Source organism: Lampetra fluviatilis, chromosome 4 (assembly GCF_964198595.1).
Source record: "Lampetra fluviatilis chromosome 4, kcLamFluv1.1, whole genome shotgun sequence".
Taxonomy (NCBI): domain Eukaryota; kingdom Metazoa; phylum Chordata; class Hyperoartia; order Petromyzontiformes; family Petromyzontidae; genus Lampetra; species Lampetra fluviatilis.
In genome coordinates, this window is record NC_136278.1 from 30,200,118 (window position 1) to 30,224,192 (window position 24,075).

The following is a 24,075-nucleotide window of genomic DNA, read 5'->3' on the forward strand; positions in this document are numbered from 1 at the left end:
ATTTTGGAGAAAAAAAAACTGTTGCTTGGAACTGGTTACTAGCTGAATGTTCTGAGTCATCCATCTCACGTGATCACATCCTGTCCATGGCACCACATCCAGCCATGAAAATCGGATCTGGCATAGCTTGACCTTTGCGTTAGAAACTGTTGGACACTTTGATCCGTCACGCTTTAAAAGGTGTGTGCGCGTTTACAGCAGTTTTGTCAAACACTGGATAAGCCCCCCCCCACCCCCACACTTCGAAACGTGAGAGTTATCTGACCATATTTCACCATGCAGATCTGAATGCAGGAGGGGAGTCTAGGTGTTGATGCGTGAGTGGATACTCTGGTACTGCCCCTTGCTGACACTGTAGCCAGATTATATACACACACTTACTGGTAGGAACCTCCTGGTTACACCAGCCCACGGGATTATTGTGTCCGTCCGTCGTGCATCAAAAATGGGAGGGGTGGGGCTGGGTGGAGAGGGGAGGGCTGGGTGGGTGGGGGGTGGGGCTGGGTGGGTGGGGGGTGGAGGGGTAGGGCTGGATGGGGAGGGGCTGGTCACCCCGTGGTGCCTTTATAAAACTCAACGTTTAACCTACTCACGCCGGCTTGTGCCGACCCTCACAGTCGGCCATATTTTCGGAATACACCACGCCGCCGTTGACCCTGGCCATTGACCAAGCAACCCAACGTTCCTACCGGCTCCCTCCGCAGGAATGTGTTGTGTAATACTAACAAGGTAGCTCAAAGTTGCCTATACATTTGTCATGAAGCCAGCCAGTACACCCACAAAGACATTTATTGATAAAAAATACAATATTGGACAATAATTCAGTCATTTCAAATTCTTACCGCACACAATTATTTTCTAAGAATGCCAGTGTTGGCTATAATTATATGATTCAGTGTGTACTGTTACAGTGGTTTTCTTGCAGTCCATTGTATTGTGCATGTGGTTGTGTGGTTATTGTTGCATCCTCATTCATTGTTTTATTGTCACCAGTAGATACTGATGGCTGATTATGAAGCTGGTTAGCCTTTGTATTTATCTTCCTTTCTTTTTTCTCTCCACACCTTTCAGGAATACAAAAAGATGATTCCTTTATTGATTACATTAATTTACACCAATGAGCTTGCAGTAGAATTTTCCATCATTTGCATTTATAACGTCTTAAATAATTTTAATACAGGTGAATAGAAATGTGAACAGACAGCAGTTGACAATATATTTTACAGTCGTGGTGTTCTAAAATTCACTCACCCCAAAATTGATTGTTTAACTTCTCTTCCAGGATGTAAAATCCAATCACAATGATGAAGGAAGAAGAGAAAAATATGACCATGGCTTCGAAGTTCATTTCATTCAGCAATGGATATGCCCAGATGTCAGCATAATGTTTAACCCAGATAATCCTGAAAATAAAGTGCGCCAGGTTGTTGGGAAGAAATAAAATGAACATACACAAGCATTAGCTATAGAAAGTAGGTTTCTTTATCCCTTCAGTCATAGTACATTTGTAGGAATCTCCCAAGCAAAGTTAAATGCAATAATACTCGGTTCATGTCTGTACAAAGTGCTGTGCATCCAGGAAATGTCTACAGCCAGGATTGATTTCGTCAGTCAAATCCAAACCCATTCGCTTTCCCTTCAATCGTTTTGGATTCACCAGAAACCATTATTATGTACGTGTGATGCCCATCACATTTGTATATCTGATTATGATCATCTGTGCATTCAAATGTGAGATCGTTTGATGTTTGAACTGTCAATCAAAATTTCATGGCACGTTTGTTTCATTTTGAACCCGTCAAACAAAAATACTCATTTATCTAATGCAACTTGTGGCCATACAATTCGTTGCTCTTGGTTACCATGCTCTTTGTAGGTCTGCGTGGTAAGTGTAAAATCAAAATTGGTGAAGTCACCAATCATTTAAAAATAATACATTTACTACCGAGTGGGCTTACCATGACACATAGGTGATGCTGAAAGCTGCAAGAATTGCTATGCCTGCCTTCTTGGAAGGGTACACGTGTCGTGTTGCATACATCTCTGCCAGCACTATTGGTACAATTGTGGTGTGCTGTGAAAAGAAAGGGACATTTTTATATTGCTGTTCATTGTGGACAGACACCTCTTAGCAAATATTTCAAACTATACTTGTAGGTACGAACATATTGCAAAATTATAAATGCAGGTACACTTATGTGTTCATAAATACAATCTAAATATAATAGTTATTTCTTAGTAAACTTCACTGCAGCAGATAATACGTAAAAATGCTAGTCTTTTGCACAATCATAAACTGAAGTGTATTACGGTAACTACTAATTACAGTTAAGAAAAAATGCCGACAATGTTCATTGCATCTTAAGGCTTCAATTCAGCACATTACCATTGCGTGATTTTGCCATTTTGGGATAATCCCATCCAGTTGCTTCGGGTACACCAACTCACGGTCAACAGCATAAATGGTCCAGAATGAGGTCATTACAAACTGGTAAAAAAAAAACACAAGAAAAACAAACATGAATGCAATCACGCGTTTTCGAGATTTACAAAAAAAATATTAAGACTGGTGGAGAATCATGCGTGCCTCTTAACTCACCGCTGCCAGAGGGAAAGCCAGTGTGGCAAAAACTTTGTCTCGCAGTTGCGTCAATGTTTGCAGGGCATTTCTCCCTTTTGCCTTTGCTTTTCCTTGGGTGAGTGCCAAAATATCGACCAACACGCAAATACCGAAGTAGACCAACTGTAGAATCTGTGATATGAGAAACACGCAGCGTACATTTGAATAATTGCAATAAAACGTTAATATTTTTCACGTAAAGTTAAATCATGTTTAGACCATGCATTGCTTAAATGTCATCAAACAAGTGCTTTGTTCAAGGGGACATTGAATTACCGTGAGCTATTCATATCGCATACATGGCATATTTGTTGCTATGTTTAATTGTTTGTTTGATATTCAATAGCATTCCTTAAATGCATTAAATATATCCTCAATAATCGACAAAATTCAATAACGCGTTTAAATAACATAATCAAATAATACATTGTTTAAATGCATGCCTATACAGGTCACCATACATCAATGGGGATTACCTGTAAGGACACAACAGGTACTGCTATTATACGCAAACCACAGAAGGTACAAAAACAGTGTATGTATACTGTACGTTGATTTAATAACCCAACAAGCAATGGATACCCATTGCAATTTATTTACATATTCATTAACCCCACCTCCCCCCCCCCCTTTTCAGGAGGGCTAACACGTGACGTCATTATATCTATCCCGCTCTTTAAGGAACAAGAGGATTTATCCACAAATCTGGCTGTCGCCTGATGAAGCTAGTTGTAATTACTGTCGAAACGTCGTAATCAGATTGTCAGTGTAGATTACGTTACGAATTGGCATGTTCTGTTTACGTTACAAACCTTACAAATTGGCTGTGACGGCTTTAACGATCTAACCCAAAAAAAAACATTGACTATGGATTTAAATAACGTTTGATTATTAAGAATATACATAATTTGCTCGAGTATTCGCAATAGTGCATATGAACAAAATGTCTCAATTATCAAACATTTATACAAATAATCTGCATTTAAACGCTGTACATTTTGTACACCTTGTGTCTACTGAATCGACAGTAGTGTCCGTACAATTTACACATTTCTGGTTGCAGTGGTGGTGGGATTCCTTGCTTTGATCTTGGGGCTACAAGCCACGTGGGAGTGAGCCACCCGGACATTCACTTCCGGGTTTACAATCACATTGCGATGTTTAATCGGTCCAGGCTCCGCTAATGAGACGTGTAATTCATACGTGAACATTAATTGTAAAATTAATCAAGGATTTCTGTGAATTGCGAAAGGTTATCGAGTTAAAAAAAAAAGAGAATCGGCTTCTCTCCATAAATCGGGGCGTTATCTTGGAATTGGCAACGTGGGCATGAAAAACTAAATCCTTAACACGCATTCGGACGTGTTAATGGGCAAATAACGTTTGTTTTGGGAACTCAACGAAACATTCCAGTTGCATTGCGTCATTTTCTTTGGGTCTTTCGGTAAAGTCACAAAAATAATGCTTCATTTGTTTAATGCTGGTGGTTTTAATTTAGGCCTACATTTGCAGCCCGTTTTCCTGAATTATTACCCGGATTTGGAGTGGCCTGCTCGGCTGACTGAAGTCTCCTCTCTGCCTGTGCCCGCCAGACCAGAGCAATACATCCCACCCACACGATCCGACCAGAATTTGACTTGTAGAAAATAATCTGTCTTTCGTATATTGTCAAGCAGTTAAACACATTGACAACATTTAAACACCGCATATTTATACATGTGAACGTTGTTCCACACACGTCTATGTAAGGGCACTTGTATTCTGTTTAACACGTGGACTTTCGCGACCAATATCCAAAGGTTTTTGGGGGGTTAGATCTCGTAAATATGAATGTGTCGTTAAGCCACCACCACCCGACACAGCCAATTAGTAAGGATTGTCAACCCATGAAGATCCATACGGCGTACAGCCGTTTTAATACGGGCAAAAAATTATATTGATCATTTTATATTTGTTTAATTTGTACCTATCTACGTGACTTTACCGAAAGACCCAAAGAATATGTATTCTCTTTGTGTTTCTCCCTTGTGATTGCACTTTGTAGCAAGGACGTTGAGTTTTATAAGGGCACGGGGTGATTAATAAGGTTTAAATTGGTCTGTAACAAGTTTCCAGGCATGCATAATCATACTGATTCGAATATAACCGCGAATTAATATACCCTTTGAAGGCATCACATTTAAGTAAACCCTATGGGTTTACAGGTATGATTAGAAGCGTGTGTACTGCGGTATGAATAGGGGAGGCAGAGGCTGGCTTATATAAAAACAAAACCAGAAGACACAATCTTGATTTGAAGCTTTCGTGACTTCAGGAATCCATACTCTTTGATTATTTCGGTAAAGTCACGTGGGTGTAAATAAAAATAACTTATTAACATCATTGGAACCTCCTTTGCCAGTAGCAAAATATGATAATTGATGTCTTTGAGTTGTGCGCCTTTTGGCGTCATCTGGTCCAACACCATGTGAGACTAGGCTCTAAGGAAAGCTGTCTCGGGTGTGGACCAATCAATTTCAAGGACAGTTCATACATTATCAGAGTTGTGTTTTTTTTTGCATTCCGACCGCAGGTATTGTGGTCAATGCAAACATGACTCCTTGTAAAAAAAGGTGTCCGTTTTGTTGCCAGATAAAAGGGTAAAAAACCCAATTATAACTTAATTAAATCACGACGTTTTGGAAGTAACACAAGCTTCCGTCATCAGGTGGGACAACCACAGTAATTGTTTTTTTTGCTGTGGTTGTCCCACCTGATGATGGAAGCTTGTGTTGCCTCCGACACGTCGTGATTTTAGTTATTTTTATTTTCACCTACGTGACTTCACCGAAAGAATCAAAGAGTTTGCAACAACACATACTCTTTGAGTATGTGCTCTGGGCGAATTGCTACAAATGAATGCACAGCAGCAACAACAACCACCACCGCATCCCCATTCGGCCACACTAAGTGGCGGTAACGTTCTCACAGCGGCGCTCGTGCCAGGCTAGGTGCACTTTGAGGCCACGTGAAGTGTGGAAGGGAGGACAGGGGTCACGGGATAGACACAGGTGCGCCATATGTGCTCCCTACTGTGAATGCACTTCAAAGAGAAAGATCCCCCGTGTAGCCTTCACAGAATGCTGGGGGCAAGTGCTGTTAGCGAGCACCTATTATCAAGGCCGCCTTTGTCTCCCCCGTAGCGATAATTGCACACACCACACCAGGTACTCATTTGAGGCCGAGTCGACCTAGGGGAGGCCCAGGACCGGTTTCGAATAATCTTCACTGGGCATTGGTGGCCTTGACGAACTAGAATCGTGGCCGGAACAGCGCACGAATTGCCAGCACCACGCCCGGCCACCCTTTGTCTCCCAAGTGGCGATGTTTGCACACCGCAACGTGCACTCATTTAAGGCTCAGTCAACCCACGGGAGGCCCGGGACCAACACTTCGCACGGTCGACGCTTACCAAGTCGATGAAGGTCAGGTACTTCCAGTGGCCTCCGTAGCTCAGCGAGCCGGGCAGCGTGGCGGTGTTGTCCACGTGGAGGGCTACGGTGGTGCCGTACCACGTCGTTGTGGCTGCGTGCAGCGCCAGTAGCCACGTGGTGCTCAAGCGGCCAGCCATGGATTATTATTCTTCTTATTGTTCCTCTTGTTCCGTTTCTTCTTCTTCGTCTTCGCTGCTTCCTGGGTGCTCTGTTGAAAAGATCAAAATAGCAGCTGATACGGCTACGGCGCTACGCCGGTGCGTTACTCGGGATGTACCATGTTCACTTCCTTTAAAAAATAGGGGGGGGTGTGGGGGTTTCATTTTAAACAAAAAATATTTAAACTATTTTTGGGGTTTTGCCAGGTAAAGCCCCGCCGAGCTATGTGGCTCTTTTTGCAGAAGCGACCTGGACACTAAATTATAAATTCAACGGAAGTGGCTTATCATCATGTGGACATTTTCCCCCGTAAGTAAAAAAAAACCGGAGGACCCCGAGAAAAATCCACGCAACCACGGGGAGAGAGACGCGCAAAGTCCACATCTACAGCAGCAGGCGTCGTCAGGGTCAGGATTGAACCCACGAACTCCTGTATACCAGGCGAGGTAGTTAACATCTCACCACCGTGATGACGAGAGAGACACGCAAAGTCCACATACAGCAGCAGGCGTCGTCAGGGTCGGGATCAAACCCACGACCTCCTGTATACCAGGCGAGGTAGTTAACATCTCCTAGCCACCGAGATGATGGCGATGAGAGAGACACGCAAACTACACATACACAGCAGGCGTCGTCAGGGTCTTGATCAAACCCACGACCTACTGTATACCAGGCGAGGTAGTTAACATCTCGCCACGGTGGCGAGATGTTAACGTTAGATCAGCTTGCCAGTATGGACAGACAGAAACCCATTAATTGTATGTCAAACATTAGTACAGTTTAACGTGGAGGCGTTCGCTACCAATATTATCCACGAATGTGTTTTGTTCACCACCCCTCTGGCCGTTCGCACCTGATAGGCTCACAGTGGTGACATTACCTTTACTCTATTTAATAAGATCGAAAGAAGGAAGACGTCTTGACAATTCTGGCAAATCGCCTGATGAAGCTTGTTGTTGTAATCACCAGCGTAAACGTCACAGTACTCAAATTGTAAAATGTTGTAGTGGGTTTACTCTCCAACACACACCGGTGTTCTGAAGTCGTAAAACTATACTGTAAAAATGTTTTCCATAACAAAGGTTTTTTTTTGGTTCGATCACGTAAATATAAATGTATCGTAAACGATTGGCACGTTTTGTTTACGTGGCAAACCTATACCTGCCAACCCCGCATCAGTGCCCTACCTTAATACAGACCATCCCGTGCCTATAAACATCTCAAAGTTCATCATACAAAGTCCCATCACAAGGGAGAAACACAAACAAATAAATATATGCCCGTATTGAAACGGCTGTACGCCGTATGGACCTCAAAACCCAATTTCCCTGTACAAGAATACAGGGTAAACCGTATTTGATTATAGATATTCTACTATCCACGACGCTACGATATACTACACTATACACTACATACCTGTCAGGTGGCGGGTTTTACGACACATTTATATTTACGCGATCGAACCCAAAAAAACCCTTGGTTATGGAAAACATTTTTACAGTATTCTTAAATGTCAGCAGATAGAAATAATGTTTTATACAAATCTGACTCCCCACCCCTACCGTACCAATTGATGACGGTGATAAAGTTACAATTCACAAGTAAACCACGAGTGAATGTACCTACAATGCACAATTTAAACAAATGGATTGCATGTGTTGACTATAATTGTGGATGTAGGTATGGGCAGTGTAGTGCAATGCAGTGTTTGTAAACATTTAACCGCAATGGCACTTAAACCAGGCTATGTATGTGCAAACTTTTAAATAAACACGTACACGTACTGTACAAATAGTTTGTGCTTTATTACCAGCAGTATGGAACACACCGATAAAGCTGATGCTTTTTGCTTCATGGAAACTAAATATTGCCGGATGTACAATACTGGATCGCTTTTTGCAACCATTCATTTAATGAATGAAGTGATACATCTGTTCAGGAAGTCGATAGCATTAACGGGCTGACTGCTGAGACCCACAAAGTCGAAACCAGTTCAGAGTTCAAACAAATGTGAATGGAAATGAACTCCATTGTTATCATTACACCCAGGAAAGCCTCACTGACTCTTTTTAGAAGGGTCCTGCCAGCTTATCGCAGTAGGGAATGATGATTGCTTTTCGCACTCACAATTGGAGTAAATTCGCGAGTAATTTTTTTTATTTACATTTGCTAAATATTTGGAACCAAGATGCAGTTTCAGTTTTCAGTTTCATTTATTTGGTATAGCCCTGTGAGCCATTCGGCTCTTGAATCGGGTGCAACCGCAACAAACAAAAACATGAACAAGAAAACATCTTAAAGTGACTATGCGCAAACAGAAAAATCCAGGAAAAAACTGCAAAGCCTTCCAGAAAAAAAGCACCGTACACCAACGCTGTGTAAAAATCCCAGTGGGATGCAAGTCAAACAACAACAACAACCACAAGACAACTTAGATTAAAGCCATCATTCTAACTCCGTACTACAACAAACAAACATGGCCAAACCAAAAAACTTTTCGAAATCACCAAAATAAAGCCATAAGCAATGTAACAGTGATCATAGGTACTGTGACCGAATTTTCACAATAAACGACATAAACAACATGTACCACCAAACCCTGTAGCCATTGCTGGCTGCATGAGTCACTCCACAACAGCAGGAGCATCAGTAGGAGTATCACATTTTTTTAAATGCACCTTTAAAGATCAGCACACTAAATAAAAACACAAGATCCTACGTTGCAGACAACACGAAGACCTAACTCTTGCGAACGGCCCACAATTGCGGATGTCAAGGAGGCCATGTGCCGTTGTGGAACGCACTTGATGATAGCAACAACGGGCAACGTTTGAGAGTTACGCGAATAGCAGCCCTCGTTGTTTCATTACACGCGCTTGCAATATGCAATCTAAGCCAATTAACGATTCGACGATTTCCAAGTGGCTATTCCCACCACCCCCCCGGCGTTCGGACTCAGTTGGAACAGTCCACATGAGGTGGGCAAATGCCTTTTCGCGTCTGCTACGCACTCCGTAGTTCGCCCTCATTGTGCATGAATATTATATTTTGTTGCATTTATGCCCCGTTACTTAACGCGCATTGTTGAGATCACGTTTCGCATCCAAATGCACTTGAGAAAGTTAGCAATAATCGGCATCGATTGATAACGCTCGTCACCGCACGTTTACGTTGATGTTTGGTGTTTATGTTGAGCCGAAATGTCGGTGGGACGGGAGTCCGTGTCGTTTGCGTCTCACGAATTTTAATATCACGGGAAATACGCGGGGTACTGCTGGTCTAATACATAAGACGGGTCTCCTACATGTCATTGTTTAGTCGCCACTCCATGTAATACAATAACCATTGTTTCCCCCTTCATCGCTAAAGCAACAGTGCTGAATAATGTGGTGACTGCGATATATTTAGTTACAGCAAATAAACAGGTCCCCGTTCTGTATTACCACATACAGATTACAATATTTTTAGTCCACGGTTCGAATCTCGCGGACGCCCTGGTTACTACTGCGGCTGTAGTAACAATTACGTACGCGCTGTCTGCTTTGCAGAGGAAATTAAAAGTATTCTGTCATCTCATTCGAAGAGTTTGGCTATTGCGTGTCGGCGTCACGGTTACAACAGTTTCCACATTTTAAAAGTTACCCGCAAAATACTCTCATTGGGAGTGTGATTGTCAATCATTGCTCCAGCTACTGCGATGACTTGGCAGGAACCTCCTTATTAAGGAGAGACGTGAAGTCAGTGGAGCCTTTGCTGGGTAAACAACTGTGAATAATACTTTTCCAAACACATTTGTTGAAGCAAGTGCTGTATACTCTGGACAGGTTTTGAGTTTCTAAATGGTCTCTCATCAGTAGGCAGGACCTGTTAAACCACTGCTATTGGATTGCCAATGCGAAAAGCAATACTCTATCCAGCAATTTTTCGTGGTCCATACTGCTGGAAAAAAACACATACACTTGTATGTGTTTATTTTAAACTCTACACAAACATAGCCTGCTTTATGTGCCATCACGGTTAAGATTCACAAGCACCATACTACACTATGCATAACTACACGATTATAGCCAGCACATGTAGTACATTTTACAATACAGTATATTTAAATTGTGCATTGTGTTTACGTTCACTTTGGCTTACTTGCGAATGTAGCTGAATCACTATCGTCTGCTTTACTAATGTCAATTGGTAGGTGGGTCAGGGTTTTATTGGTATCAATATATTTTTTTCCCCCATCCGCTGACATTTAAGAATAGTAATCATGTTTGACACAATACAATTCATAGGCTCAATGGCTACCGTATCCTGGTGCTGATCAAAATTAAAACAGAATCTGTATCAATACTCGTTGAATCCGATGAGCTGCAACGCACTTTTGCACAGAAGGAAGTGAGTTTTCAGGTTATAGGTTTACGTTGGCACAGGAAAAGCATATTGGGCAATGCTCATTTTCTATGGGGGGAAGGTGGTGCACCTGGTCATACCATAGAAACCTGTTTGCAGCAACATCAATAACATGCATGTTTCAAACGGCAAGGTCGTTCATTAACATGACAAAAAAATACTAGGCTCATAGAACGCATCATATACTTAAAAAAAAAACAAGTCAGCAAAGCAAAGCGATCAATTTGCACTTACACGTTGCGAGCAAACCCGGGGTCCAAAATTATCGTTCAAAAAGCCGAACATGGTACATCCCTAGTTACGCATTAGGGTGGCGTGGGATTAACCGTGCCGGCGTATTTGCATTTTTTTCAACCGAGCACCCAGGAAGCCGTGAAGAGGAACAAGAGGGACATAAAGAAGCCATGGCTGGCCGCTTGAACACCTTGTGGCTCCTAGCGCTGCACGCAGCCGTCACGGGGTGGTACGGCACCACCGTGGCCCTCCACGTGGACAACACCGCCACGCTGCCAGGCGGCTCGCTGAGCTACGGAGGCCAATGGAAGTACCTGACCTTCATCGACTTGGTCAGTGTGTGCGTGTGTCAGTGTGTGCGTGTGTCTGTCCATGTGTGTGTGTGGGGAGCTGTAGTGTAGCGGTTAGCGCGCTGCGCTATGAACCTGGCGACCCGGGTTCGATTCCCGCTCACGGCCAACACCGGTGACGATTATCTGAACCGGTCCCGGGCCTCCCCTAGGTCGACTCAGCCTCAAATGAGTACCTAGTGCGGTATGTAAACACTGCCACTGGGAGACAAAGGCGGTCGGGCGTGGTGCTGGCCACCCACCCCCTCGTGTACCGTTCCGGCCTTCATAGGTGCTCGCTAACAGCACTTGCCCCTACAGTCTGTTAAGGCTAGACGGGGGATCTTTGTCTTTGTGGCTTTCACAGGTGCTACTCGCCAACAAGCACGTGCCCCCCATCTCCACGCCACTGAGAGTCTGTTTAGGCTACATAGAGTTGGGGGGTGTGGTCTTTGTGTAAAGTGTTGTGGGTAAGTGGGAGTGTAGCGATTAAATTTCGATTGGAAGCTTTCGTGACTGCAGGGATTCATCTTCTTGGTTTTTTCGGTAAAGTCACGTAGAAGGGAAATAATAAAATAATAATAAAAATACAACATAATAAATTGTATTTTATTATGTTTAATAATAATACAAATAAAACATAATAAATAGTATTTTATTATGTTTTATTTTCATTATTTTATTATTTCCCTTCTACGTGACTTTACCGAGTGTAGCGATTATTGGTCTGCGTTACGAACCCGGTGTCCCGAGTTTGATTCTCGACCACCGTCACCATCACAAGCGACGATTATAATCTGAAACGGTCATGGGCCTCCCCTAGGTCGAATAAAAACAAACATCGACACTGGGGAGACAAAGGCGGCCGTGGGTGGTTTTGACCACCCACCCGCTCGTGTGCCGTGCCGACCTTCAAAGGTTCTACTCGCCAACAGCAAACTTGCCCCGACAGTCCGTGAAAGGTTACACGGGGTGTCGTTGTCTTTGTCTTTGAAGTGCATTCATTCACAGGAGGTAGCAACAGGTGGCCCATCTGCCAGTCGTCTCATTTGGAGCCACGGGCACCAGGATCTGTCCCGAGAAACTGTCAGCAAGAGAGCCCTCCACACTTCCACGTGGCCTCGAAGTGCACCTAGCCTGGCACAAGGGCCGTGGTGATGACTGGCGGCGGTTGTGGAGCATTTATTGACTGCAGCAGCACGGATCCTCCCCGCCAAGTGTTACCCCCTTTATAATGTACTAGCGGGAAGTACCCGGCGTTGCTCGGGCAAAAAATATATATTTCAAAACTATTCTTAAAAATCTAACATATACACACAGATAGCAAGCAAATGTGAAAGCCCGGTGGGCCGTTTGTCCATTTATCCACAAACAACATAATAAGAGGCCCAAAAGGTATAGAAAGTGGAGGGTAAACAGTTGAGTTTGTTAATTTGTTTTATTTTATTGTTTTTTATTTTGTTTTAGTTGATTTAAAGGTTATCAAAAATTGTCGCCCCCCCTCCCCTCTCAGAAAAATATTTACCCCCGCGTAGGTCTATATACGTACACACCCTCCATACAACAGAGTTGATCGGTCAATGGCCAGGGTCAACGGCGGCGTGGTGTATTCCGCAAATATGCCCGACTGTGAGGGTGGGCACAAGCCGGCGTGAGTAGGTTAAACGTTGAGTTTTATAAGGGCGCCACGGGGTGACCAGCCCCTCCCCACCCAGCCACACCCCCCACCCAGCCCCACCCTCCCCACCCAGCCCCTCCCCACCCTCCCCTCTCCACCCAGCCCCACCCCTCCCATTTTTGGATGCACGACGGACGGACACAATACCGTGTGGGCTGGTGGAACCAGGTGGTTCCTACCAGTAAAACATCCCATATTTTGGCTTTTGTATAATGTGAAAAAAATATTAATTTGTATTGCAAATATTACAATGCTGTGTTTCTAATATCACAGATTCTACAGTTGGTCTACTTTGGTCTTTGCATGTTGGTCGATATGTTGGCACTCATCCAAGGAAAAGGAAAAAAGATGAAGGTCTTGCAAACATTGACGCAACTTCGAGACAACATTTTTGCCACCCTGGCCTTCCCTCTGGCAGTGGTGAGTTAAGAGGCACACGTATTTCTCCCGCAGTGTCTTAACACTTATTGTTGTTAAACTCAAAAATATATGAATACCTTCACGGTTGTTCTTTTTTTTTCTTACCAGTTTGTAATGACCTCAATCTGGACAATTTATGGCAACGAACATAAGCTGGTGTACCCGAAGAAACTGAACGTTGTCGTACAGCAGTGGCACGATCACGCGATGGTAATGTGCTGAGATTTTGACTTAAGATGTATATTGAACTTCTTTACCACCGTACGTAGCCAACTATGCTAATTGGAGATACACTGAACGCAGTCGGCGTTTGCTGCTAACAGTACTTTGATGTTAATACACCTCAGTGAATCATTGTGTAAAACCCAATCAATGTGACGTTTTATCTGCTCGTGTGCGTTTTGTCACAGAATCATAACCTACAATTAGATCGCATTTATAAGCACATGTGTACCTACAAGTATAGTTTCAAATATTTGCTAAGAGGTGTTCGTCCACAGTGAACAGCAATATTTAAATCTGTCCCTTTATTTCACAGCACACCACCATTGTACCAATAGTGCTGGTGGAGATGTATGTAACACGACACGTGTATGCTTCCAAGAAGGCAGGCATAGCGACTCTTGCGGCTTTCTTCATCACCTATGTGTCATGGTAAGTGTGGTTAGGGATATTTAAAATTATTTGGTGAGTTCACCGATGTAAAATTTACACTTAGCAGGCAAACCTACCAAGATCATGGTGACCAAACGCAACACATTTTATGGCCACAAGTCGCATTTTAAGAATGTATATTGTTTCACAAGTTCAAAATGAAATGTGCCGTGACAGTTCTAACGTCAAAACGCACCTCAGATTTGAATGCATGAATTAACATAATTAAATATGCAAATGTAATGGCCATCACATCGAAATAATAATGGTTCCTGGCGTGTGCAAAACGATTTAATGGAAAGTGAATGGGTTTGGATTTGACTGATGAAACCAATTCTGACCGCAGATATGTCCTGGCTGCCCAGCACTTTGGATCGACATTAAACGAGTATTTCGTTGTAACTTTGCTCGGGAGATGTATAACACATTCCTGCGGAGGGAGCTGGTAGGAACGTTGGGTTGCTCGGTCAATGGCCAGGGTCAACGGCGGCATGGGGTATTCCGCAAGTATGCCCGACTGTGAGAGCTTGCACAAGCCGGCGTGAGTAGGTTAAACGTTGAGTTTTATAAGGGAACCACGGGGTGACCAGCCCCTCCCCACCCAGCCTCACCGCTCCCACCCCCCACCCAGCCCCACCCTCCCCACCCAGCCCCTCCCCACTCTCCCCTCCCCACCCAGCCCCACCCTCCCCACCCTGCCCCTCCCAACCCTCCCCTCCCTACCCAGCCCCTCGCTGCACGACGGACACAATAATCACCTGTGGGCTGGTGTAACCAGGAGGTTCCTACCAGTATAAATCCACTATGACTCTGAGGGTAAAGCAAATGTCCTGAATGCGTGTATGTTCATTTTACATGTAATAAGTGTAACATCTCCTCAACAACCTGATGCACTTTGTTTTCAGGATTCTCTGGGTTAAACATTACTCTAACATCTGGGCGTACCCATTTCTGAATGAAATGAGCTTCGAATCCAGGGTCATGTTTTTCTCTTCTTCCTTCATGCTTGTGATTGGATTTTACATCGTGGGAGAGAAGTTAAACAATGTATTTTGGGGTGAGTGAATTTTAGAACGCCACGCCGTTAACATATACACCATAAACAACTGCTGTCTTTGCACATTTCAATTAACCTGTATTAAAACATTCACATTTTTATTCTGGATTAAGACGTTATGAATGCAAGTGGTGGAAAGTGAGACCGAAAGCTCATATTGGTGTAATGTAATAAATAAAATAACTTGATTTTTTTGTATTCCTAAAAGTTGTGGAGAAAATATGCAAGGAAGATGAATACAAAGGCTAACCAGCTTTCATAATCAGCAATCAATGTCTGCTGGTAACGGTAAAGCAATGGACGAGGAGGCAACAGTAACCACACAACCACGTGTGTGCAACACAGTGGACTGCAGGGACACATCATTTCAACAATGCACACTGAATCACATTACCATCGCCAACACGATGGTATCAGAAATATTTATTTTTATTTTACACGCTTTTATTTAACTCACTCTGTTGTTGTCGTATCCTCAAATCTTGTAACTCAATTTTAACCCACTTCCCAATGTGGTATCGACTGCAAACTTTGTATACTTATGTCTTACTGATGACAATACTATATTCTATCATAAAAAAAAAATATTTTTTAACAATCTTTTTACACGCTTTCTATTAACTCACTCCGTCTGTTGTTGTCGTACACTCAAATCTTGTAACTCAACTTTAACCCACTTCCCAATGTGGCATCGACTGCAAACTTGGTATACTAATGTCATACTAATGACAATACTATATTCTATCATTACATTTTTTTTTACCATATTTTTTATGTGTTATGTTTCGCCTTGTATTTAATTGTCCACGCTCAACTCACGTTGCCTGTAAATCACCATGGCCCCTTACGTTATGGAAAGCATTGGGGCCACTTCCTGGAGTCGTGGAGTTCTGCCACTACTCGTACGGTACATTTCATTAAAGCATGTTTTTAAAAAAAAGTACGGTACATTTCATTAAAGCATGTTTAAAAAAAAAAGTATTTTTTTAATATTACTTATTATTGTATATGATAAGAATTTGAAATGTTTGATGGAATAAAGCCCAACATAGTTTTTTTATTACTATCACTAAAATGTTGCATTCCTCTCTCTCTATGTACTGACTGGCTTCGTAACAAATGCACTCTGCCACTTGAAAATAGCTTGTTCGTATTACACAACTGTGCACATGTAACGGGGCTACATTGTCAGCAAGGAGCAGTGTCAGAGTATCCATTGTACTATGCCCCAACATCTAGACTCCCCTCCCCCGCCTTCACTGGCCAACGTGGTGAAGTATGGCTAAAACACCCTCGCGTTTCCCAGTGTGGGGAGGGCCTTAGCCAGTGTTTGACAGAAGGGATGTACACACACACAGATCCTTCAAAGAAACTCAGTATAATACTGGTAGGAACCACCTGGTTCCACCAGCCCACAGGGGATTATTGTGTCCGTCCGTCCGCCGTGCATCCAAAAATGGGAGGGGTGGGGCTGGGTGGAGAGGGTGGGGAGGGACTGGAGGGGGTGGGAGGGGTGGGGCTGGGTGGGGAGGGGCTGGTCACCCCGTGGTGCCCTTATTAAACGCAACGTTTAACCTACTCACGCCGGCTTGTGCCCGCCCTCACAGTCGGCCATATTTTCGGAATCCACCACGCCGCCGTTGACCTTGGCCATTGACCGAGCAACCCAACGTTCCTACCAGCTCCCTCCGCAGGAATGTGTTTTGTAAAGTGGGACCCTCCAATTGTGCCACACCTGATCAAAGTGTCCAACAGAGTTTTTAACGCAAAGGTCAGAACCTTTGACAATTCCTATTTACACGGCAGGATGTGGTGCCAAGGACAATGTGATCACGTGAGATTGGTGACTCGGAACATGCATCTAGTAACACGTGCAAAGTAACACCCATTTTATTGGGGGGTGGGGGGGGGACAAGTGTAATATAGGAACAATCTGCAGCAGTGTTCTTCACTAGTTTTTTTAAGGGGGCCACTTTCGCCCAATAAGACACCAGTGTGAGGGCTGCCACACATTTGAAACAATTGGGGGGTTGACAGCAGCACAATGATGTTGATGATGATGATGGGGGGTGTTGTCACGTGTTGTGTATTGTCGGGGGCCGCACGTCAGGGGCCGCACTAAAGGCCACCAGGGGCCGCCAGGGGGCCACGGGCCTTGCAGTGACAAACACTGATCTTCAGTGAGTAAATTGCAGTATTGATTTGAAGCTTTCGTGACGGCAGGAATCCATACTATTTGGTTCTTTCGTTAAAGTCACATAGTTAGAAATAAAATAAAACAAATCTTTAAATACTGGATTGTGGACATGCTGATTGGCCGTGTCGGGTGGTGGAGGGTTACGACACATTTATAAATAACGCGATCTAAACCCAAAAACGTTGATTATGAATAATATTGGTCGCAAAAGCCTACGTGTTAAACTGATGCGTAGAAACACTGGAAAAAAAAACATACAAAAATGCTGCAACAGGTTAATTGAAAATGTTAAGCTTGCTGTGATGAAGACGCATTAAAAATGGTTACAAAACAAATAACCCTCGCATCAGAGATGACTTCAATACACAATCATCGCTTAAGGGAAGGTGCTTTAGCTAATCAATCTTTTGATTATCATAACACATTGATCTGCAGTAGCCAATGCCATTTAGGTGGTGTGCAGCCTTCCACGTGTGCTTATAATCATGTTGGGTTTCATCTAAACATTCTGAAAGAGAATATCTGATCATGGTTCCTTACTACTGTATGCTAGATTCGTTTTATAAAACCCATTTAAATCAGAAATAATTTACCTGGAAACAACTGTTGCATGTTCCCTTGGTAAAGCCTTGTTAGAATACAAAATGACACGGGCACTATGCTAGACCTGCTAGCATTTACAAACAACAACAAACTGTCTTAGAAAATGTCATATTTGCACACACCGGTAAACATAATCAGTTTTAGTATCAGAGATTTCTGTTAAACGTGACCTTTTTTCCGTTTGGAGAAAAGCAACGACTTGTATAAAGAGACACTCCGTTATAATGGACCTCTTCATGGCCAGAATGGGGATGAACAATTCAGTTCCAAGCACTTCACGGAAACAAACACAACCTCAACATATAACAAGCATCGACAGTGGACAAAGAAAACAGCTGTGATACTTATCCAAAATGATCCACCCACACTCTGTGCAGAACACGTAGGCGCGGTGGCATAAAACACATGAAGTTGGCTTTTTCGATTAGTTTGTCATTTGAAGATAAAAACACAGCGCTTAAGGGGTTTTATACAACCATCCACTTTGATGGCACGCCACTTCGTCAGGGTCTGTTTGGGCAGCCTCATGTGCCCAGTGGAATCATCGAACGACAGCCCAAACCACTTCTCATACAATCTCCATGCAGAGATTCACACGAAACATTTCACTGCTATGTCACGCCACCTTTTGTTAATGACCAGAACACGTGGGATAGTCTGTATGGCATGCATGGCATAGGAGGGATGGATTTAGCAAATTGGCATGAATTATTCTTGGCGAAAGCAGTCTCGAAGTGGTTCACGCACTTATCTGGCTACCTGATCAGCTCTCCACCGATTTATGGCCACAGTCAGCGGCCAGTGATATTTGAATCGGTCCTGCCAACCTTGACCAAAACAACGCACTGACCAGCGTGATGAAGTGTGGTCAAATAACTCTAAATGAGCAATGATGCACGAGTCCTTGATTCAGCAGTAGATTACTGGAAGGAAATAAATGAAATGGTTATCGATCCTCCAGGAGTTTAATTTAAGCAGTTCAGAGAACGTCCAAACTACAACATAAATATGCCGGTTCGTGTCTGCATAAGTTCAGTGAATCCGCGTACGCTCATCTGCTTGCCCGCAGCCACGAGAGGGGGGGGGGGGGGTACTACACTCGTACTGAACTAAGCCCGAGTACAAACTGGCAGCAATACTCGGGGTTGAACGTGAGAACAATTAAAGCCATGGACGTCGCAGTCTTTCCACGTGTGCACACGGGGCAGAACAGAGGACACAATGGACTCAAATAGATGCTGTCATCGCTCATTCCCTTTCGCGTTTAACACTTGGTCAGAGTGTTTCCATGGTGGAGATGGCAATTCGTCGTTTGATTCCGAAGAGAATACGCTGAAAATACATCGTTTTCATATATCTGTCCTATATATAAACACTTTTTCTTTATTTGACCAGGTAAGGCCCACTGAGCTATGTAGCTTTCTTAGAAGCGACCTGGCCACAAATGATAGTTCAACGAAGTGGCTTATCATGTGGAAATGTATAGCAGCCAAATACTCTAGACGCGTGTTTCAAAATGTAGAGGGGAAAACCGGCGGACCCGGAAAAAAATCCACGCGACCACGGGAAGAGAGGCACGCAAACTCCAAATATACAGCAGCAGGCGTCAGGGTCAGAATCGAACCCACGATCTCCTTCATAGTTGGCAAGGAAGTAAACATCTCGGCCCAGTGGCGCCAATAGGTATTTGTTTTTCATTTTTTTTCATTTTAATTTATTTTGTATAGCCCTGTGAATCGGGTGCAACCGCAACAAACAAAAAACAAAAACATGAACAAGAAAACATCTTAAAGTGACTATGTTGCATTTATTTCGCACCGTACGTAGCCATAGGTAATCGGACAACAAACTAATCACAAAAACATTTTTTTTTAAAAAGCCGACCACTGCCTTCGGGGAGCGCACAATATCAGCGGCAGCGCGTTTCCACATTCGGTGTCTCATATTCTTAGGTTTTTTCGGTAAAGTCACGTATTCATTTGAATTTTTTACCTACGTGACTTTATCGAAACAACCTAAGAATATGAATCCTTGCAGTCACGAAAGCTTCAAATCTAGAATTCGGTGTCTCGTCAACGTCAAGTCGGTCAGACGTTTTGCCTGCGAACCCAACAGCGGGGTTTGTTTAGCTGCGTGCGATAGAGAGCAGCAGAGACGAGGAGAGGTTGGTGGTGGTGGTTGTGTGGTTGGAGGCGAGTGAGAGAGAGAGAGAGGGGAGCGCGCCTCGCCCTCCCCTTCCCATTCCCGCGGGGATTTCCTGAGCCGCCTTCCGAGAGCTGAGAGGGAGTTCCGATGACGTCATGCCCGCGCTGCATTTGCTCGGATGGAAATCCCGGGCACGGGAATGCAGTTCGGACAGCCTGGCGGCGAGCAGCCGTCTCAGCGTCATCTGTATCGTCACCACCACCAACACCAAACTACTACAGCATCAGCAGCAGGAGCAGGAGGATCACCATCATCTCCAGCATCATCATTCGAATCATCACCTCCAGCGTGGTCGTCATCATCATCATCATCTGCCAAACCATCATCGGCATCGTCATATGCTTCTCGCTTCGTCGAATGCGCACAGCACAATGCAACAAGCGTTGAAGGAACAAGCACGTTCTCATTTTTGTCACTCCGCAATCGAGACATGTCACTGCTGCAGCCACAGCAGCAGCAGCATCTTCCTTATCATCATCGTCATCAACAGCGCCGTTAGAATAACAGTAGCCATTGCAATCATTACCATTACGGCCGCGTTATCACCGTTATCTTTGGACGGGCGAACCCAAACAATGGGTGGCTGTCTTCTGCCTGTAACGCGCGTCCACCCGATTGCGATGTAATGGATAACGGAGAATAAAAACAAATCTATCTGCGCGGTACGTGTGAAATAAAAACAGAAAAGCACGCACGGTAATATCATTGTTATTATTGCTATCACGATGATGATGATTATGTGAGCGGTGGGCAAATATGAAGGCACAATTAATGCGGCGGCGGCGGCAGCAGCAGCAGCTCTCGCAAGGAGGGAGGAGAGGAGCTGCGTGCGCATAGATGCGAGCGAGCGCAGATCACAGCGGCAGCAGCAGCAGCAGCGATGCCCAGGACCAAACAGCGAAATCCGAAGCCTCTGAGCTGTGAGTAGCTACAACGCAGCGCGCACCGCAACAACACAAACACCACCACCACCATCATCATCATCCCTGCCTGCCTGCTTGCTTGCTTGTACGATGCCTTACCTGCCTGTCTATTTGCCTCTAAGCCAGCCCATCTCGCTGTGTGTGACGCCAGTCTTTGCTTGATGTGTGTCTGTCTTGTGAGATAGAGAGACTGTATTGATGGCTTTGTGACAGCACACACACGATAATTTATTAGCGTGTGCCCGTCCCATGTACATCCCCTGCTTCATGTGTGCCTTTTTATGTGTGCATTACATCCCTTGTGATTTAATTGCTGTGTGTATGCCTCTGTGTGTGTGTGTGGCAACCCATACACCATCATATGTGCTGTCTGTCCACGTGGATCACAGATGTAGTGTATTTGCTGCATGGTAATACAATGCCGTGTTGTTACATGTCTATGGCATGTAATTGTTGTCAGGTATAACATATTGGTGTGTGCCCCGCCTCTGCCCTTGTGTGTGACTGCCTGGATGTCTGCCGATGTGTTATGAAGCGTACCCTGCCGTATGCTGTATATTGCAATGTTGTTAATATTGGTATGTATTGACGTGTGCCGCCTACCCGTTTACGTTTAATACTCTGCTGTATGTATTGATGTACGGTAGAGATTGCCGTAGATGTGCTGTTGATATGTGTGCGTAATACACGTTTGCGGTATAGTATTAACTGCTGTGTATGTGCCATTGCTTTGTGTTTTACACAGTACAGTATATATTTCTGTATTTAAAATACGCTGTATATTTTTGGGACGATATATATGTCTGCGTGCCTTCCTGTGTGTTAGATGTCGTCTATATAGCTGTATATGGTATAGATTATTGGATCTGTGCTATTTATTTTATCCAGTGTACGGTACATTGAAAAATAGCACATATTGCTGTGTGGGTACTGTTGGTGTGTGTGTGAAATTCACATGGTCAGGATAGCTTCTCTTACTGCTGTTTTTTTAAAATATGTGTCAGTACAATGTAGCCGCTCTTGCTGCTGTGTTTTTGAAATATTTGGCAGTATATAGCTGCTCTGGCTGTTGTGTTTTTGAAATATTTGGCAGTATATAGCTGCTCTGGCTGTTGTGTTTTTGAAATATTTGGCAGTATAGCTGCTACTGCTGCGTGTGTGATATGGCCAAGCTCTGCTGCTACTGCTTCTGCCGCTGTTGGCTCAGCTCGACACCACGAGGCTTGTACCACGATGCACGCACCGCCAGTGAGAGAGAGAGAATGCGTGGACCAGCCCAGAGCCGCGGCTGGTTTTGCGCATGTGCGACTCGTTGGGCTCGAGTTCAATCTCCCAATGCCCCGTGTGGTTTTCACCGTCACGGCGTCACGAAGGGCCTTCTTTTGTGGTTGCTGCTGCTGCTGCTGTCATTGCAGTCGTCTAGAGTGTGAACTGGATGTTTACAATAGCGAGCTCTTCATTGGTTGGTTGATTTATCTTAATGTAATATTTATGCACGTGTCTCTGTGTTTGCTGGAAGTCGGCAGGAAATGTCGCAAGAAAAGCAGCGCATCAGCTAGGAATGGCGTTTTCTCTACACACACACGCACATATATGCGCACTGCAATTGATGCTACTGCTACCAATAATACACTGCTTCCGTGCAATGTTTGTGGAGGGCGGTGGGTGTGGGTGGGTGCAGTGGTGAAGTCAGCCCAGCCCAGCGCGCAGTACGTACTGCGATATTCATTTGCAAGCAGGTCATGTCATGTTTCCGAGCCGTTCGTGTGCACGTCAAATGTAGCTGTCACAAGGAACAGAGTCTATAGCAACCGGGCTCCGTCAACCCAAACTGCCAGACGTGGTGAGGTATGGCCAAATAGCACCCCCCCACCCCTCACCATACAACCCGTACGGCTTCGGGATGGCCTTCATCCAGCAGTGGATTGACAAAAAAGGTGCTGCAACATATACACACTGACCAGGACCCCTCCCTCCGGATCGTAATGGGAATGCGCTGAAGGTAAGGGTGTGTGTGTGTGCGCGCGTGTGTGTGTGTGTGCGTGCGTCGTTGTCCATCCGTGCAACGGTGTTGTGTGTCATCTTTGTGCTGTGCACGTCGAGACGAGGGAGAGAGACTGGCGGTGATTGTGATGCGAACCTCTAAGCCCACCCCCCCCGCCACCCCCCCGCTACCCCCCCGCGTGTGAATGTGTGTGCAGCGTGCACGGTAGCAGCAAGTTTCCATTAAGAGATCTAATGTCGGTGGTCGTGTGCCTTTGCTCCGAGCACGTGTGCATTGTGTTCAGGTTGGTTGGCCGGGCAGTGAACGGGTACGTAGTCGGGGTGGGGGTGTCTGAACGAGATCATTTAACGCGCATTAATTATAATGCCCCTTATCTTGCGTGAGAATTCGGCAAGTTGGTAAGATTGTCACTTAATTGCTCCGTATTAACTTTGTGTTCAACGTTGCCCTGTTGAATACGCCTTTAGGGATACAGTATATTGGCTGCTGGTTTTTTGCGGCTGTGATTTTATGTCACGTAAATGGCATGTTCGGTTATTAATTGATAATAACCGCGTTCTTTGTTAACCCACTGCTGATGAAAGCCTCCCCACGGCGTGTCGTGCCATCAGGGTTGTTTGACCATACTTCACCATGCTGGTCAGTGCGGGTATTGGTGACAGGACCGGTTCAGATATCACTCGCCACTGATGTTCGCCCGAGCGGGGAGTCGAACCCGGGTCAGCGGCGCAGCGCGCTCACCGCAGCGCCACCGTTCACTCCACTCATCGTGTTTATTGAATTCCACGCAATCCATGAATTGTTGCACAGCTGTTTACTGCCGTGCACGGCAATTATATCGCGTCGCGTTTAACGCCTCCATCGGGAATTTCAATTCGGTATTTAGTAGTTGCACGGAAAAATCCCGTTTAGCCAGTTACCCAGCTCGATTGTTCGAGATATCCGTGGTGCATCAGCACAAGAACAAACACAACATCGGTGTTGTGCCAGCCTCTGTCGCCCACGCATAAGAGAGGCACTTCATGTCCACGGGCATCTCACCTGGCTTAAATAAACGGCTTAAATAAATCAACGGATCGATTGTTCTCATGCGGTTTAACATTTGGGCTTTCGC

At 44.6% G+C, this 24,075-nt stretch overlaps 3 protein-coding genes across 5 annotated transcripts in view; 2 read left to right on the forward strand and 1 right to left on the reverse strand.

Annotated features, from left to right (window-relative positions):
* Positions 1-782: 782 nt before the first annotated feature.
* Positions 783-6,385, reverse strand: LOC144931351 (androgen-induced gene 1 protein-like). Its single transcript, XM_078855154.1, has 6 exons — positions 6,072-6,385; positions 2,600-2,752; positions 2,387-2,488; positions 1,959-2,074; positions 1,252-1,403; positions 783-1,064 (listed from the first exon to the last, which is right to left on the reverse strand). The coding sequence occupies exons 1-6, from the start codon at positions 6,228-6,230 to the stop codon at positions 1,036-1,038; spliced, it is 711 nt and encodes a 236-aa protein (XP_078711280.1). The 5' UTR covers positions 6,231-6,385; the 3' UTR covers positions 783-1,035.
* A 4,607-nt stretch (positions 6,386-10,992) lies between these two features.
* On the forward strand, positions 10,993-15,735 carry LOC144931352 (androgen-induced gene 1 protein-like). The gene is made up of 6 exons (XM_078855155.1): positions 10,993-11,222; positions 13,171-13,317; positions 13,426-13,527; positions 13,856-13,971; positions 14,877-15,028; positions 15,237-15,735. Exons 1-6 carry the CDS (start codon positions 11,061-11,063, stop codon positions 15,275-15,277), a joined length of 720 nt encoding a protein of 239 aa, XP_078711281.1. The 5' UTR covers positions 10,993-11,060; the 3' UTR covers positions 15,278-15,735.
* Positions 15,736-19,918: 4,183 nt separating this feature from the next.
* Positions 19,919-24,075, forward strand: part of LOC144931735 (uncharacterized) — an 82,705-nt gene continuing 78,548 nt past the window's right edge. For 2 of the 3 annotated variants that reach the window (XM_078855968.1, XM_078855969.1), the window contains exon 1: positions 19,919-20,953. In XM_078855968.1, coding sequence (XP_078712094.1) covers positions 20,914-20,953 — 40 coding nt within the window. In that variant the 5' untranslated portion in view covers positions 19,919-20,913. Of the gene's footprint in view, positions 20,954-22,947; positions 22,959-24,075 lie in introns of those variants that run through there. The other variant, XM_078855970.1, reaches the window with a different exon arrangement.

Bases quoted from the DNA above. Each gene is read 5' to 3' on its own strand.
- LOC144931352 (XM_078855155.1), top strand. From the start codon at position 11,061: ATGGCTGGCCGCTTGAACACCTTGTGGCTCCTAGCGCTGCACGCAGCC. The intron at 13,528-13,855 runs GTAATGTGCTGA...TTTATTTCACAG, and splicing joins AGTGGCACGATCACGCGATG to CACACCACCATTGTACCAAT. The intron at 15,029-15,236 runs GTGAGTGAATTT...TATTCCTAAAAG, and splicing joins GTTAAACAATGTATTTTGGG to TTGTGGAGAAAATATGCAAG.
- LOC144931351 (XM_078855154.1), bottom strand. From the start codon at position 6,230: ATGGCTGGCCGCTTGAGCACCACGTGGCTACTGGCGCTGCACGCAGCC. The intron at 2,753-6,071 runs GTAAGCGTCGAC...CTCATATCACAG, and splicing joins ACCTGACCTTCATCGACTTG to ATTCTACAGTTGGTCTACTT. The intron at 1,065-1,251 runs GTGAGTGAATTT...TATTCCTGAAAG, and splicing joins GTTAAACAATCAATTTTGGG to GTGTGGAGAGAAAAAAGAAA.